This window comes from Spermophilus citellus, assembly GCF_964194105.1.
Source record: "Spermophilus citellus genome assembly, chromosome: 9".
Lineage (NCBI taxonomy): Eukaryota > Metazoa > Chordata > Mammalia > Rodentia > Sciuridae > Spermophilus > Spermophilus citellus.
The window spans coordinates 59,863,404-59,880,217 of NC_138191.1; the positions used below are offsets into that span (position 1 = coordinate 59,863,404).

The 16,814-nt window shown below is 36.6% G+C and overlaps 1 protein-coding gene across 3 annotated transcripts in view; it reads right to left on the minus strand.

Annotated features, from left to right (window-relative positions):
• Window positions 1-11,977, minus strand: part of CDC7 (cell division cycle 7) — a 56,914-nt gene extending 44,937 nt beyond the window's left edge. For 2 of the 3 annotated variants that reach the window (XM_081307674.1, XM_081307672.1), the window contains exons 1-3: window positions 11,859-11,977; window positions 10,976-11,134; window positions 246-329 (exon numbers count right to left, since the gene is read on the minus strand). In XM_081307674.1, coding sequence (XP_081163800.1) covers window positions 246-329; window positions 10,976-11,090 — 199 coding nt within the window. In that variant the 5' untranslated portion in view covers window positions 11,091-11,134; window positions 11,859-11,977. Of the gene's footprint in view, window positions 1-245; window positions 330-10,975; window positions 11,154-11,858 lie in introns of all 3 variants that reach the window. The other variant, XM_081307673.1, reaches the window with a different exon arrangement.
• Window positions 11,978-16,814: the final 4,837 nt, after the last annotated feature.

Here is a 16,814-nt window from a genome sequence, read left to right on the forward strand (position 1 = left end):
GAAGAAACTTTGAATGGCATAATATATTAAAACAGGACTGTTCATTTTACTGTAAATATTTATGTTTTCAGACTTTACAGGAGGGAAAAAAGAAAGAGAAAAGCTGTTACCATAATAATATTATCATGGTCTTAATAGTTTAAAAATAGGGTATTTTCAACAAATAATAATGAAAACTTAGATTATGCAAAGAAAACAGAAGGAGGAAAAACTTGTAAAGGTAATAAAATATATCCCTAAATTACCTTCTCCAATTTTGTCCTTTATTTTAAACACATTACTAAGCTGTGGTACAGCTTCATACAGCTTCTCAATATCTTTTTTAACACCTACCAAGGAAAAGAGAAAGTATAAATAATACAATTAATAAGAGCTCTTTTACAGTTTCTCAACTTAAAAAATAAAATAAAATGTAATTAATCACAAATGTTTTAATGAATCTTAAAATTGTAAGAATATTGAAAACTCCATCCAACTGCTAGCACCCACATACACCTATTTTAGCTAATGGACAAAAAGATAGTCTCAGATTATAAATAGCAAATTTCTACTACACTGGAACTACACACTAATAACTACATTGCTATTGCATATTTGTCTTTTAAATAAAGAAGCTAATTTTTTTATTGGTTTCTTTTTTAAATTAAATTATTTATTTACTGTAATTTGTTATACATGATGGCATAATGCAATTCATTTCATATTACACATATAGAGCACAATTTTTCAAGTCACTGATTATACACAAAGTATTTTCACACCATTCTTGTCTTCATACATGTACTTAGGGTAATAATGTCTAACACATTCCACCATCATTCCTACCCCTTTAACCCCTCCCTCCCCCTCCCCCTTCTCCATTATGAGTCAGCATCCTCATTTAGAAAAAAAACAACTGCTTTTGGTTTTTTGGGATTGGCTAATTTCACTTAGCATTATATTCTCCAACTCCATCCATTTACCTTCAAATGCCATGATTTTACTCTCTTTTAATGCTAAGTAATATTCCATTGTGTATATATGCCACATTTTATTTATCCATTCATCTACTGAAGGGCATCTAGGTTGGTTCCAGAGTTTAGCTATTGTGAATTGTGCTGCTATAAACATTGATATGGCTGTGTCCCTATAGTATTCTGTTTTTAAGTCACTGGTGTGCATCTGTACTCCCACCTACTTGGGAGGCTGAGGCAGGAGGATCACTTAAGCCTAGGAGTTTGAAACCAGCGAGCCTGGGCATATAGTGAGACCCTATCTCTTAAAAAAGAAACACAGCTATGTCCCATCTCACTACATGTGAAAGTGACTATGAAAGAAGTAGGCCAGATTTCAGTACATTTAAAGTTATGTCCAAAGGTTAGTTTTTGTCACGATTACCAGGATCTCAAACAGGGAATTATAATGTATAACTCTGCCAAAATTCAAGGTAGCTATCACATAAACTTAGTTTTTACCCTAGTTAATTTTATTTTGTAGTTTTCTTATAAATGGTCTAAAGATTGCCTGTTTTGCAGAGGTACTGATTTAAGAACACACAACCTGGGTTAATTTAAGATAAGGAGTTATCACCTACAGGAGAGACAGATAGATAGACATTAAAGCCCAGTACTCTTAGTATAAGGCTGTTGAAACTTATTTGCTGGATGTTTAAGATTAAGTTTTAAAATTAAAGTTAAATTAAAGGGCCAAGAAAACCAATATTTGGCTCTTGCCCTCTGAGTCAGTCTGAATCAGGGAATAGGGGACTTCTCCAAAGAGCTTTGCAACTCTGGGCCACATAACCTCCTGATCAGATCAGGGAGATTAATGAGATGGCTGGAGGACAAAAAGCCAATTAGTGCATTTGCTATGAAGAGGAGGGTCATCAGAAAAGGGAGACATCCCTGATGCTTCCGAGGGAAGCCATATGGTCAAGCAAGGCCTGGACCCATCCTAGCGCAAATGACACTAGCATAACTGAGAAGCTGCTGTAAGTTCCCCGAGGACTCCCAGGGAAACTCTTAACAACAGATAGAAACAAAAGTCAGTTTGACTTGCTTCATCTTAAACACTTAGCAAAGACAGTCAAAGCCAAAACACAGCTATTCCTAGGCATTTTAAATAATAATAATAGTTAAATGTAACTTCCAAAAATAAGTAAACTGGAGGCTGCAAAAGAGATTCTTAGGTAGGAATGCCTGATAACTATCAAAAGAAACTGCCAGAGTAGTTTTTAGTTTGAGATCTACAGATATTCCTAACCTACACAGGTAGGCTTAATGTTTGCTAGTATGGTTATCCAGCCCTAAGTAACAGAATTAAAGATTTCTCTATTAGACACAGAGGTCATACTAATAAAAGGATTTTGCAAGATCAGATGATATTAAATTATTAAACTGTGTCTTAAGTGGAAGGACATCTGTAACTCTAAAAGTTAAATGTCATGTTTATAGTCCTGGTAACTGGAAATGTTAAAGCCTGGTGAGGGAACTTCTGTACAGTGACATGTTCCAGCTGCTGCAACACTTATTCAGTACTCATGGTTTTTGTTTCTCTCATAGAAGCACCCATCCCCAGATGACAACCTGTTTTTCCCCAACCAGACTTCAAATGGAACTGACTTCTAAAAGGGAACTCACGTCGCCCCCCCACATCTTCAAGCCCCCTCATGTTCGACACCCCTTTTTCAGCTCTGAAGCAGCCAGAACGAGTTGTCGCCCCTTCTCCACACACCAATAAAGTTTCTAAAATTAGGGGGGGAACAAAGCCAAAAATGGATAGGCAATGTAGATAGGTAAATCGAGTCAGGTTGGATCTAGGAGGCCAATTTTAAGTGAGTTTGGGAAGTTGAAGACTGTCCCCTGAGGATTACTGTTTACCAAGATGTAGAGCCTGCCCAAATAGGCCCCCAACTGAGGAAACCATGATTGGTTCCCAAGTTTCCAGACAAAGGAGGGAATGAAAAACCAGCCTCTATCTCAGAGCAAAGCCTGTCCAAGAAAGGGACATGACCTTTGTCCTTGGAAAAACCCACAGAGCACTCCTAAGCAAATTCCCACCCTGCTAAGTTATTTATCTACAAATAACAGGAGAGATCTGCTGCCCCAGGTGTCCCTGACTCAGTCAGGCTAGGTGGAGATCCATAGCAACCTCCTAGCAGCCACCAATCAGCATGAGACAGGGAAATACCTGGGATGCCAGATGACCTTCCCAGTTTATGGTGGTTGATAACATGTTGGGAAACCATGTAGTTCAGCATGTACACCCCTCTTGGCTTAAACCAATCAGTTCAAACGAATACTGACCAATCACCCCTACCCAACTTGTTCCCGCCAGTGAATGTGCTAATCATGTTTTAGAGTTGTTATTTGATTTTCCCGTGGTGTGTGATGATTTGCTATGATGTATGTGAAGTCCCTGCCCTCTCCAAAGAATGTATAAAACTGCTGCAAACCCTGGGCTCGGGGCCTCTCAGCATCACCAGTTGCTGTGTGTGCACGCGGAGGACCGAGCTAGCTCGCAATAAACACCTCTTTGCTGCTTAAAAAAAAAAAAAAGAAACACAGACAACTAAATAAAAAATAAATAAATAAACATAAAAAAATGAATAAACAATTTATGCTGTGATCACTAGATGGCAAAACATGGACACAATGCAATGTTCTTGAAAACTATTTCTTTCCCCAAAGATAAAATTTTAAAGGGCTCAAAAAAGCTTTATTTTTTTTAAATCAATCTCAGCTTTGTTTCATTTTGTTATCATCCATACAAATTAACAATACACTTTATGTATGAAATATTTGGAAGAGATGATAATTCCTTGGCAAACTAGCAAGCTACAGAATTCCACTCAGTGTAAAAAACATATTCACAGGCCTTTAACCATTTAATAAACAAATTTCACTGTTTGGGAAAACAGAATAATGGAAAACAAAAATTGACAGTGTGTGATATTAACCTCTTGATATAATACAGGAAAGCAGCTTAATAATATGCTATTTTTTTTCCACCTTCATCTTCTCTTAAAAAAATAATTTATTATAAAACCATGCAGAAAAATGGTGTAAGATATTATTGAAATAGTCTATTCCTGGAAAAGTATTATGTATTAAATATTTAGTTAAAAATCATTTTAAAATATTTTAAAGTATTCAATAATATTTTAAAAAATGGTTCCAAATACCATTAGTTATCCTCATTTTAATATAAGCTCTCTGTGAAAACATGTGGTTAATATAAGTGGCAGCAATAATACAAAATCTGATAAACTACTGGATACAAAAAAGAACTACACAAGTGTCTTCAGATTTTATTGCAAAATCTAAGCTAAACATGAGATACTTTTAAGTTATCACAATAATATTCCACATAATGTAACAGATTAAGACATACTCAAAGCACTCACATGTACTATCTTTTTAGATCTTCATAATAGCATTGTGATTTTGGGAGAACAAAAATTAATATCCTGATTTTCAGAATAAAAACCCTATTCAGGAAAATTAAAATCATTTGCCCAATTTCACAGAGATACTACTATACTCTATACACTGTTTTTAAACGTGCTCAGCAATGAAATTTATTTTTAAATGAAGAAACTGACATTCACTGTCCCCTACAGAGCTTAGTCTAGCATAGGAAAAAGACATTATTATTTTTCATACAATGATAAATGCCAGAGAGTAGGTAGAAGGGACCTGGGTGGCTTAAGGGGGATAAATCCTTCATAAGGTACCAGGAAGCCTTCAAATGATAGCTAAGTTGTGTTCTAAAGCATTCACCAAGTAGCAAAAGTGGAAGAAGACATTTTTGGAAGAAAGAACTATGTATATAAAGACACTGAAAAGGGAAAAGGCATTCAGGATTGGGGTCCTGGGAGAGCGAGGAGATAATGAAACACAAAGTAACTGAAGAAGGGAAAAGCAGAGAATGCAAGTGAAAGTCATGGAAAATTTTTAAGCAGAAAAAATAACAAGTAGTTTGAACTTCAAGGGGAGGAGAACATGAAGAGTTGGAGACCAAATGAGAGGCCAAGAAGATCTAGTCCAGTGTTTTTTCTACTATGTTAGCCCATTTAAATAAATAGTAAGAATTTATTTAAATTACCCTCACCTTCCCATCTATATCATAAGTGGACTAGAGAACCTTTATGGCTCTCAATACAAGAGGCAATATAACATAACAGTTACATATAACAGTACAGAAATGGAGGCCCTAAGTTAAAATTTGGGCTCCACTGTATACCACCCAGTATGACTTTCCTTGAGCATAGTTTCTCTCTGTGAGCCTTACTTTCTTACTTTCTTATTTTTCTTATTTATTTGGGGAGCACTAAGGATAGAACCCAACGCTTGGCACATGCTAGTGACATGTTTCACCACTTAGGTACATCCCCAGCCCTAGTTTCTCCATCTACAGAAAAGGGGTAACAGTGTACATGCCACTTAGATACTATGAGGATTCAATAAAATTTAGACACACACATATAGATGAACCTTTTTACACTGCCTAGCACACAGTAAATATTAAATCACAATGATGATTCCCTTTATTTCTTTAAGTAGGTTTTGCTTTTACTGGCTCCTGTTTTAAATGTGCTCGTCTGACAGTCTGGAATATATAGCTCAGCTAAGCAAGCCCAAGGTACTGGATTAAATTCCAGTACTTCAAGAAAAAAAAAAAAAAAAAAGGTTCTTCAAACTTCCCAGGTTAGTTTAATTGTCACAGTCCCCTGTGACACTTATTTAAATTAGCACTTCTCCTATTACCCTGTTTATTTATTTATCCACAATGAAATTAACCTATTTGTTTATTCATTTTCTGCCTGCCTCCTTCCACTAGAACAAAAGCCACATCACTATAGGTTCCCTGTTATTATAATTCACCTCACCTCCTGGTTAGAACACAGCAAGGAACATATGCTAAATAAACGAATAATTACTATCATTATGGGCATCCAGAGACAACTGTAGGGGGACAAAAAGCAAAAGTTTAAGAGTCACACCACCCTACTTTATTCTGTAAGCCAAAAACAAGGCCTGGGGAAAAAATCTATATGGCTTTCTAGCAGTCACAGTTGCTGTAGTAAATTATACTCTTTCCCAAAAAGTGTCATTCCAACCAACTTCAAATTCCACAGGGTCAAAGGAAAAGGACTTGCATGGGTATTAAAATGATATGTTCAACTATTACATTTCTTTTGATTCTTAAGACACAATTTTAGCAACTCTGGAATTGGTATGCATCTTACAGTTGCCAGACAGCATCAAAACTTAGTGATTTGAAGAAAATCAGAGTATTTATTTAACCCTTAAGAATCAAATCAATGTAGGGAGAAGTAAAAATGAAGCAATCAAATATAGGCCAGATCGACATATTGGGCTCTTCTTAACAGCCAATGAATCACGATTAATATTATTATTAGATACTGGGGAATGAACCCAGGGGTTAAACTACTAAGCCACATTCCCAGCACCCCTCACCCCTTTTGGAGACAGGATCTCACTAGGTTGTTAAGGCTGGCTTTGCACTTGCAATCCTCCTGCCTCAGCCTCCTGATGGTTTCTTATTTTTAGTGGTTCTTCAGAGAAAAATTGTTACCATTAATGTATACAAAACAGTACTAAGAGGAAAATGGGATATGAGTTTAAATACAAAAATTTAGGAGAACTGAAATATTTTCCTTTTTATATAATTACCCAGATATACAATTATTTGTCTATTTATGTCTAAAATAATTATTTTAGTAAGTATAAAACAAAAAATTTTCTAGGTGATAGAACATTGTATCATAGTATAACTGGCAGCACAGTGTTTAGATATGAAGAAATATTTTAAAACTATGCAGTTGTATACTAAACATATTTAAGTGCTTGTTTTGTAGTGTTTTGTAGTCATTTTGTTAACATATTCAAGTATTCAATGCATTCATACTTTGTTCTGTGATTACTATTACTGAAAGCTTTATAGTAGGATGATAGTCACATGAAGCTAGTGGACAGTAAGACTAAGTTTATTAAAAGTACATACAATTAAAAATTATTTTCTTCAGTTGCCTCACCACATGTGGCAGTAACGAAACATTTCCACTATCACAGAATGTTCTATTGGATAGTGCTGATATATATGAAGGCTGGAATGTAAACATCTGGATTCAACCCCTGTCACAAACTATACTAGTTCTTAGTTTCTTAACCTATAAAATAAAGGGGCTGGATCAGATGAACTTTTTACCTTCCAACTATAATAATCTATAGTTTTTCTACAAGTTCCCTACTTTGGAACTCTTCTTTGTATAAGCAAGAGCTGGCAAACAGTAGTAGAAATACTAGTTAACTATTAAAAAATCATAGGAAAGAAAAGAGATGTTAATAAGAAAATGCTGTAACATACAAGTCATGTGAATAATATACTTCCATGCCACTACTCACTTATTATGTACATACCCATCTTCACAAAACTCAAAATGTTTATATTAAGGATTCCTGTCACTACAGAACAACTCTGACATTTTTAAACAACACTAAAAACTTCTGACAACTAAAGTGAAAGTAATATCCTCAAATTCTGAAGTGGAAGATGAGTGTAAACAAGCAGAAAAGCACATTCATGTCAAAAGCTGGAAAATACTACCAGACAGAAACAAATGAATAGACTTTGAGGACTAGGGAAGTTCCTAAAAAAGACAAAAAAATTAAAATAAATAAATGCCCATATTTACATGAGGGCCTAGGCTTCTATTTTGAAAACTTCAGACTAATAGTTTCAAATCTTCTTCCATATAAAAGCCAAAAACTACTCTCTTTACATTTTTCTTTGATTTCATTCCCATCATCTTTCTTCTTTTAGCCACAATGATCTCCTTGCTATTCCTGAATGGCAGGCAAACTTCCATCTCAGAGCCTTTTGCCATTTCCCCAGCCTGGAATGCTCTTCCCCAAACAGGTGCATAGCTCACTCCCATCACCTTCCTTCAAGTCTAAGCTCAAATGTTCCTTGCCAAAGTCTTCTCTGATCATCTACTCTTAAAATCAATCTCCTCACCCAGTTCTTTCTATCATATTTTCCCTTCTACGTTACTTTGCAGTACTAATCACTTTTGAACACAGTATTTCTTTTATCTCTTTCCATTATATTGAGGGCATTAATTTCTGTTTTATACACAGATTTATCCCTACCATCGAAAAAGTGTTTGCACCTATTAGATACTTAATAAGTATTCCACCAAATAATACTTTCAATGTCTTACCATGGAGTAAAACTAACACTTTAGTAATGTACATCATTATTCTGGGGCTCTATGCTACAAATAGGGGGATCATTTATCATTCTGCCCAAATTGAAACTCTTCAGAGTGAAAGGGGACATCAATAATAATTACTTTGCGAAAAAAGGCATAAACTAGATCTGTTTCAGGCAAACCAAGATGTTATCTATAATCCATTTTAGAGCATAAGGTATGGGCATCCATAAAATATATAGAAAGCAAGCATAATTTAACAGCATAGTTATTCAGTATATGAAAAGTTTATTTTATTGTTTCACTGAGCAGATCTTTCTCACTTACTAAACTTGGCATACAGTAGATACTTTAAAATACTTGCTGAAACACTGAAAGAACAAACATTTGATCCAATACTATTCCAAGTACTTCAAGCAGTGCAGCATTTTTCTTAATTGAAAAACAATCTAAAAATTCAATAATAAAAGCCAATTAATATCATACAATGGAATTTAAACCAAGTTGTAGAATATTTAAGTACAGAAGAAATATTTAAGACACACATTAAGCAAAAAATGGAGACAAGGGGAGTTGGGGATGTAGTTCATTGGTAGAGTACTAGCCTAGCATTCATAAGGCCTTGGGGTCAATCTCCAACACCTCAACTGAGGGAAAAAAAAGGAGAGATTAGAAATAAGTGCATTATGATCCCATTTTGGATTTTTACAAATATACCTCTAAAACTAAAGGAGTACAATAATCATTGGCAATATCTGAGTAGTGGGATAATATTTTCTTATTTTGGCTTTCTACAGCTCATAAATTCTTTTCAATAAGCATGTAGAATTTTTATCAGAAAAAGTTATAAGAATCGGGGGCTGGGGTTGAGGCTCAAGTGGTAGAGTGCTGCCCAGCACGTGTGAGGTACTGGGTTCGATCCTCAGCACCATATAAAAATAAAGATATTGTATCCACCTAAAACTAAAAAATATATATTAAAAAAAGTTATGAGAAACTGACAAATATCCCAAAACAAAGGGCTTTGCTATTCATCCATTACACCAAGTAATTTACTTTATATCACTGCATTAAATCTTTCATTCAAGTATTTTCAATCATCCATTATATTTAGAACCTTTCTGGTTCTGGGAATATAATACATATTAAAAGCCCCACTACTATATAAAAAACAATTTCAATAAGGCATAAAAGCTGATGAGGTCCAGGCATATAACTATGTCATGATCCAGTATCACTTTCCTAATTAGATCAAGAGACAGTAATGTGCCTGGACTTCTTCAGCTTACTCTTTATTGAAGTTATATTTTTGATATAAGCTTAGTTTTTATTCAGAGTCATAAAAAAGAACTATAAGGCTAAAGTTTCAGAACGTTTTATAAATTATCACAGGCACTATTAAAAATGTTCTCAATGTTAGGTTATGTAAAAGCTATAAAACTTATGAAATTGGGAATAAAATTAAACCCATTCTTTATTCCCCAGGAGATTTTCAGAATACTAGAGAAGTAGCATGATCCTAAACATAATGCTAGAACCAAATCAGATTCATTCATTCATACATGCTACTTAATGCACAATTTATCAGAAGCCAAACCATGGAGGTAAAATAAAAAGTACTAAATACAAGGATAATACAATAACTATGTAATTGTATTATGTGTTCAATAACTAATGAAGGAATGCTAAACTATGAAAAATAGGTAATAGCAAGAAAAATGGAAGGGAAAAGAGACAGCATCCATGAAACTGGATCAAAGCGGTACTTTAAGAAATCTAGTAGCAGAATGTAAGATGAGCCAGGAGAATGAAACAGAAATGTTTAGATAAGAAAATTCACTGTAATTCAAAAACAAAGCATAAGGAAATGAATTAATATGGTAGAAATAGCAATGGAAAAAGGCAATGCTATACATATTAAAAAGAAGATAAATTTGATTGACGAAGTCAACTCTTAAGTGTAGGAAATTGAAATACCAAAAATAGGGACAATGAGAAGATACTTCCAGCTTCTTAACCTAAGGTCTGGGTTATGGTCAAACATAGCATGAAGTACAATGAGGTATGGTGTCATTATCATACCTCATTGTATTATCATACCTCATTATCATACCTCAGTGAACGTTAGAAATATTTCATTCATTTTGGTCAAGGAATTCTGCTTTTGAATTGGGGGAGGGGGTACCAGGGATTGACCACAGGGGCACTCTACCACTGAGCCACATCCTACCCCTATTTTGTATTTTATTTAGAGACAGGGTTTCACTGAGTTGCTTAGTGACTCGCTTTTGCTGAGGCTGGCTTTGAACTCATGATCCTCATGTCTCAGCCTCCGGAGCTGCTGGGATTACAGGCCTGCACCCCTGCTTTTGAATATGTAAGTGAAGATCTCTTCAGTGTCAATTTCTAAAATAAGTGTAAGGCAGTATGGCAAGGGGAAATAAGAGCTGGTCCAGAAGAGAAATTCTAGTTTGGACTCCAACACACTTATGTTTTCTTAGTCACTAATATTTAGACCTTAGCTACTTCATCTATAAAATGATCAGGCTGGACTACAATACTCCTAAAATGCGATCTATTCCTAAATCAAGATCTTCCTACTCTTGTTTGTAAAATGATCCTATATAAACATACAGCTCACTTTAGGAGTCAATGTTATTTTTTAAAAAGCTATAAGAAATACAGATGCCTGTGCATCTTTATAACTGTTTAGATCCTAAACATGATCCTAAACATAATGCTAAACCAAACACATACCTGAAAGTTTAAAATTCTGCTCATATTTTTTTGAAGAGTCTTCTGCCTGAAAACGGTCACGCAGGGGAGAAAAAGCCATTGGCTCATCCATCTGAATCCCCAAAGATGCCTCCATCACAAAACAACTGGGATGCAAAATGTCAGCAAACGGGTCATGGCCTTAGGGAGAGCAAAGCAGCTGTGAAAATTAGAATGCTGGAGAAGGTAAGTTTAAATCACTCAGTGAACCAAGCACTAAACAATGCTGCTGTCCTCAAAGGGGCAAACACTTAAAAGCGCACCATATGTTCAAATCCCCAAAGTAAGGGAAACTGTGACCATTTCTACGGAAATCCCATTTGCTTTACTTTCACCTTCCAGAAACACCGGCAGGGGGCCGTAGGGAGAATTTCCCAGATGGGGCAGCCTCAGCAGCAGCTGGAAAGGGGTTTGGGAAAGCTGAGGAAACGAGCCTGGGCACAAGCCTGCGGGGAGTGTGAGGGGGGCGAAGAGGAGGACGGTTCGTCCCAAGGAAAAGGAATGACGCAGGAAACGACTTGCTACTGAAAGGAAGCCCCAGGAGGCTCGTCCAACGTCCCACGCAAATTGATGGAGAATGAATGCAATACTGGCCGCGAGCGCCAAGCAGAGGAAGAGAAGGGGAATGAATGGGCATTCTAAAGCGCCGGCCACGAGCGCCGCGGGAAAGGACCTTCCTCGCTCAAACCCGAGACCAAACCGGATGCTCTGTGCGCAAGCGCGTCACTTTGCCGCCCCAGGTGGTAGGGATCTGAAGACGGGGAGAAGAGAAGCGCTGTACTGCGACAGAACCGAAGTCAAGACCCAGAATTCGCTCCTAACCCCTCACAACCCCGAGCCGCAGAACAAACCGTCGGAAACTCACGGTTTAAGGGAATACAACTTCTGTAGCTCCCAATATGCCCGGGTCGCCGGCTTCTAGAGTCCCCACCCAGCGCTCGGCCAAACGCGGCTGCGCAACACTTCCCGCCTCGCTGCTTGGAGTTGCTCATGCGCACTACAACGCCCTCGGCGCTGCGGAATCCGCGCTCCGCGCCTGCGCGAGAGCCTTGGGCGCCTTCCCGAGGCCTGGAAAGGCCGAAAGGGCAGTTACAGAAATAAAACTCAGGATGTTCTTTAGTAAAAGATAGAGTGAACGGTAAGGCCTAGATCTAGTATTTTCAGGAAGGAAGATATTCAGAGGGAAAAGAGCCTCAGGTGTAGGCGTTTTGTCACATCCCTACATACTGTGTTAACACACGACATTGGGCACAATGGGTAAAAGGCCCTTTCTTGACTCCCTGCTTTGACTTTTCGTTAAAAACAAAAATGTAACAGCCGACTGTTTATGGGCGTTGTATTGCAGTAGAAGTGAGCAGCGCGACACCCAGCTTATATTTATTGAGCCCTTAGCTTACAATGATGAGCAAGGCAGATAAATGGCCATCTCTTTTGAGAGTTAAATGGCAATGAGGCAGCGACAATATACGAAGCAAGTAAGCCATGTGCTTTCAGATATTCAGTATTACTCCAAAGGAAGTAAGATGGAAGAACGTGATAGTACTAGGAAGGTGGCACCTTAATGAGATTGTCAAGGAAGGCCCTTCAGAGAAGGGACCTGGATAAGGAGGAGCCAAAAGAGACTACCAGCAAAAGACAAGGCTAGTGCATAGATAAGAATGAGCTTCCTGTGCTTGGGGCAGGGGTAGTCAGAGTGAGGGAAATATATGAGATGAGGGTGGAGAGTTAGGCAGAAGCCAGATAGACCTTGTAGGTCTTTGAAACCCAGAGTAAGACTTTTGGCTTTAACTAGGGGAATGTAAATCAAAACTGTCTCACTTCAGTCAGAATGGCAGTCATCAAGAATAGAACAATAGGTCTGTAATCCCAGCAGCTTGGGAGCCTGAAGTAGGAGAATGGGAAGTTCAAAGGCAGCCTCAGCAATTTAGCAAGGCCCTAATTTAGGGAGACCCTGTCTCAAGAAAAAAAAAAAAAAAAAGAAGAAGAAAAAGAAGAAAATAAAAGGGCTGGGATGAGCTGGGGTTGTGGCTCAGTGGTAGAGTGCTTGCCTAGCATGTGTGAGGCACTGGGTTCAATTCTCGGCACCACATATAAATAAGTAAAATAAAGATCCATTAACAACTAAAAAAATTTTTTTTTAAAAAAAAGAAGAAACAAAAGGGCTGGGAATGTGGCTCAGTGGTTAAACTCCTCTGGGTTCAATCTCTGGAATAATAATAATAGGATGTGGAGAAAAAGGAGCACTTTACACTGTTGGTGGGGTTTTTAAATGGGTACACCATTATGGAAATCAGTATGGAGGTTTCTCTAAAGACCTGGAATGGAACCACCCAGCTAGCCCACTCCTCCACATTTATCCTAAAGAATTAAAGTCATCATATGATGGGGAAACATGCATAACCATGTTTACAGCAGCACAATTCACAATAGTCAAACTATGGAACTAGCCTAGGTGTCCATCATCGGATGAATGAATAAAGGAAAATGTGATATATATGTACAGTGGAGTTTTATTCTGCCACAAAGAAAAATGATGTTTTTCTTTGGATAGAACTAGAGATTTGTTAAGTGAAATAAGCCAAACTCAGAAGGTCAGAGGTTGTATGTTTTCTGTCGTATGTGGAAGCTAGAGAGGAAAAAAAAGATGGGAAAGGTCTCATGAAAATCAATGGGAGCTTGGTAGAATAGAGGAAAAGGACCAGGGAGAGGGAAGAGAGGAGCTAATGGGGAAATACTGGGCTATGATATTGGCCAAAATATATTGTTATATTGTGTGCATATACAAATATGTAACAATAAATTCTACTATGTCCAACTATAATGCACCAATAAAAAAGGGGAATGGGAAGTGTGTTTTTTACTCTAAGAACAATGGAAAGTGGTTTTAAAGCAAGGGAATATGATTTGATTTGTGTCTATTGCAACAGTAGAGGGACAAGAATGGAAGCAGAGAGAATAAGAGGCTACTTCATATTTAGGGTGCTTTGGATCAGAATGATGGCAGAAGAAATAAAGAAGACAATAGGGGCTGGGGATGTGGCTCAAGCGGTAGCGAGCTCGCCTGGCAAGCGTGGGGCGCTGGGTTTGATCCTCAGCACCACATACAAATAAAATAAAGATGTTGTGTCCACCAAAAATTAAAAAATAAATATTAAAAAATTCTTTCTCTCTCTTTTTTTTTAAAAAGAAGACAATGGGATTTGGTGTTTGGGTGTGCAAGGTGACAAAAAGGGGAGTATTAATGATGAATTTTAAGTTTTTGTGTGAGCATATGTGTGGATGGTGGTACCATATAAAAAGGAAAGCTGTAAAGTGATAGTTTTATTCGAGAGTGATGGTTAAAGTAAATCAAGAGTATGGATACTGAGAAAGAGAAAAGCAGATCATGCCATCCGGGAGATGACTTGGTACTGCCAGCTTGTCTTGATGTTGCTACAACTGGCCTGGCAAGCACAATTAGATGTCGTGTTCTTTCATTGAAAATAAACAGTTTCACGTACCCTTAATGCCAGCGCATTGCTGTCCACACAGTAGAGAATTAACAAATGACTGGAATTAATGAAATGAGAAGAGGGTAGTTGAGTTTAAATAAGGATGAATCTCACATGGAGAGAGCCAAAATGAGAGCTTAAAAGGAAGCGATTATAATTCCCCATGGAATCTTTGGGAGGCAGGAGGAAAGATTATTAGGAATTTAATAGATAGTAATGTATAGATTAATCCATCCAACCATAAATAGATAAAAAGTGCTGGGAATAATAGACTAGTAATCTCTGTAATCTTCAAATTGGTATAACTAGGGAAGAAGGGTAAACTAGCCAATAAAGGTAGTAAGTGGTGCATGGAACGGTGAAAATTGGAATTCCAGAGACTGTTGGAGACGTTAAAGTTGCTGGAGGAAAAGATCTGCTCTGGAGTGAAAAATTCAGATTATCCTGACTCCAAAATCCATATTTACACCAAAGAGAGATCAGTTATTTTGCCTTATCTATTTTCTCCCCAGCCTGTAAGTAATATGCCTTTCTGTGGGCTCCCTTATGCTGTATGCATGCCTCCATCTCAGTCCATAGGCATTGGAAAGAAATGCAAAAATTTGGCCTTCTCCAGAGCACTAAATCAGAATCTACAGTACAGCAGAATTCCTTGGTAATTTGAATGAACTGTGAAATAACTGCTGGAAATAACTCAGAATAACTGCTTGTACATCAACATCACCTGAGAAACTATTAAAACTCGAAGCTCAGGATGAACCTCAGTTTAATTACATCAGAATTTTGGGGGATGGAATACAAACATCAGCACCCTTTAAAACTCCTTTATTCGATCCCCCCATTCAATTCTAACTTAACCAAGGGTGAGAAACACGGATTTTGAAGCTGGTAACATTAAGCTACAAAGCCTATTATAATCCTTGCCAAAGTTATTTTTTTCTGTTAATCATTCATTGTAGGGTCTTTAACAACTTGTTTTTTTAAAAATTAATTGTAGGATCTTTAACAACTTTTTTGTCTTTTCTATTAAATACACTTATTTAAATGACTGCATTTGTGTCTCTAATTGTTTATAAACTTGGCAAATTAATCTCTCTGACATTCAGTCTCTTTATTTTAAAAATGTAAAATGGTCAAAAGCTTACTTGGTTTTGCTGTAGTCTAAAAGTAGACAAAGTGACATAAGATATGTACAGTCCTTAGCCTAGTATTATTCAATATGTATAGTGCTTACCCTGACATTGTTGGCTCATTTAATTTATATAGGTATTTTTTCTCCCTTTTCTTATGATCATATCCTTAATGCCTAGCACATTGCTATCCACATAGCAGAGACTTAATAAATGGCTATAGAATTAATGAAATGAGAATTTAGGTTTTAAATGGTTGGTTGCACTCAATGTCTCTCATAAGCAGGTTGGAGGTGGATTGATTATTGCATTAATAATTGTTACTTAGGGATGTTGATAATTACATACACAAAATTTTTCTTAAGGTCAGACCAGTGCCTTTACCATTTTTCCTTTAAGGCACAGTTCTGTGTGTTTCTTATTTTATCCTTTGTTTCTATCTTCTCATCTTCCAAAATCAGTGAAGGTTTCATTTCCCTGGATATCCCAGTCCAGGATCTGTATCTTTCTTAACTCATGGTTAAGCTCTATATAGACTGGCCACAAGTAATTTTATCACATACTGTTTTGTTTTTTATTAACCACATTGAACAATTTATTTTTTTATTAAATAAAGTCACATTTTCTAAATTATGCTGTTCTTCTAAACATTTTGGTTTCCAACTCAACTATTATCTTAGAAGAAGTACCTTGTCTTTTTAAGAATTTCTTTTTCATATTACTTAGTTCGTTGATAGCCACAAAATAGGTGTTTTATTAATGCTTGGTATCTTTTTTGGCACTCATTAACATATATTGAGTTTGGGGTCTTATTTAGTTCAGCTCATTTTTTGAGGAAGGAGTTTGTTTATCCAGTAATTTGTTTCTTTTTCTTCTGTTTCCATAGGAGATAGTTAAGAGAACTAGTTGGTACAGGAATCTGAAGGTAATCTTATTTCAAAGGAATGAAAAAGCTTTCCAATTATTTGAGGCAATTAATATCAAAACAGGACTTTATTAAATCATTCTATGGTTTCAAATGGTCAGAGAAAAGACAATGAATATGTAAAATTAGTGGTTTTGAATTCTCCATCTTCAAAGGTAAGATGCAGGAAATGGAAAAGGGAATTAATAAGAAAAGAAAAAAAGTAGAAGAAAAAGGAATTAACAAAATGAAAAGATGATACTGTTTTAATCTTAGATTATTTTAGATGTTATGTA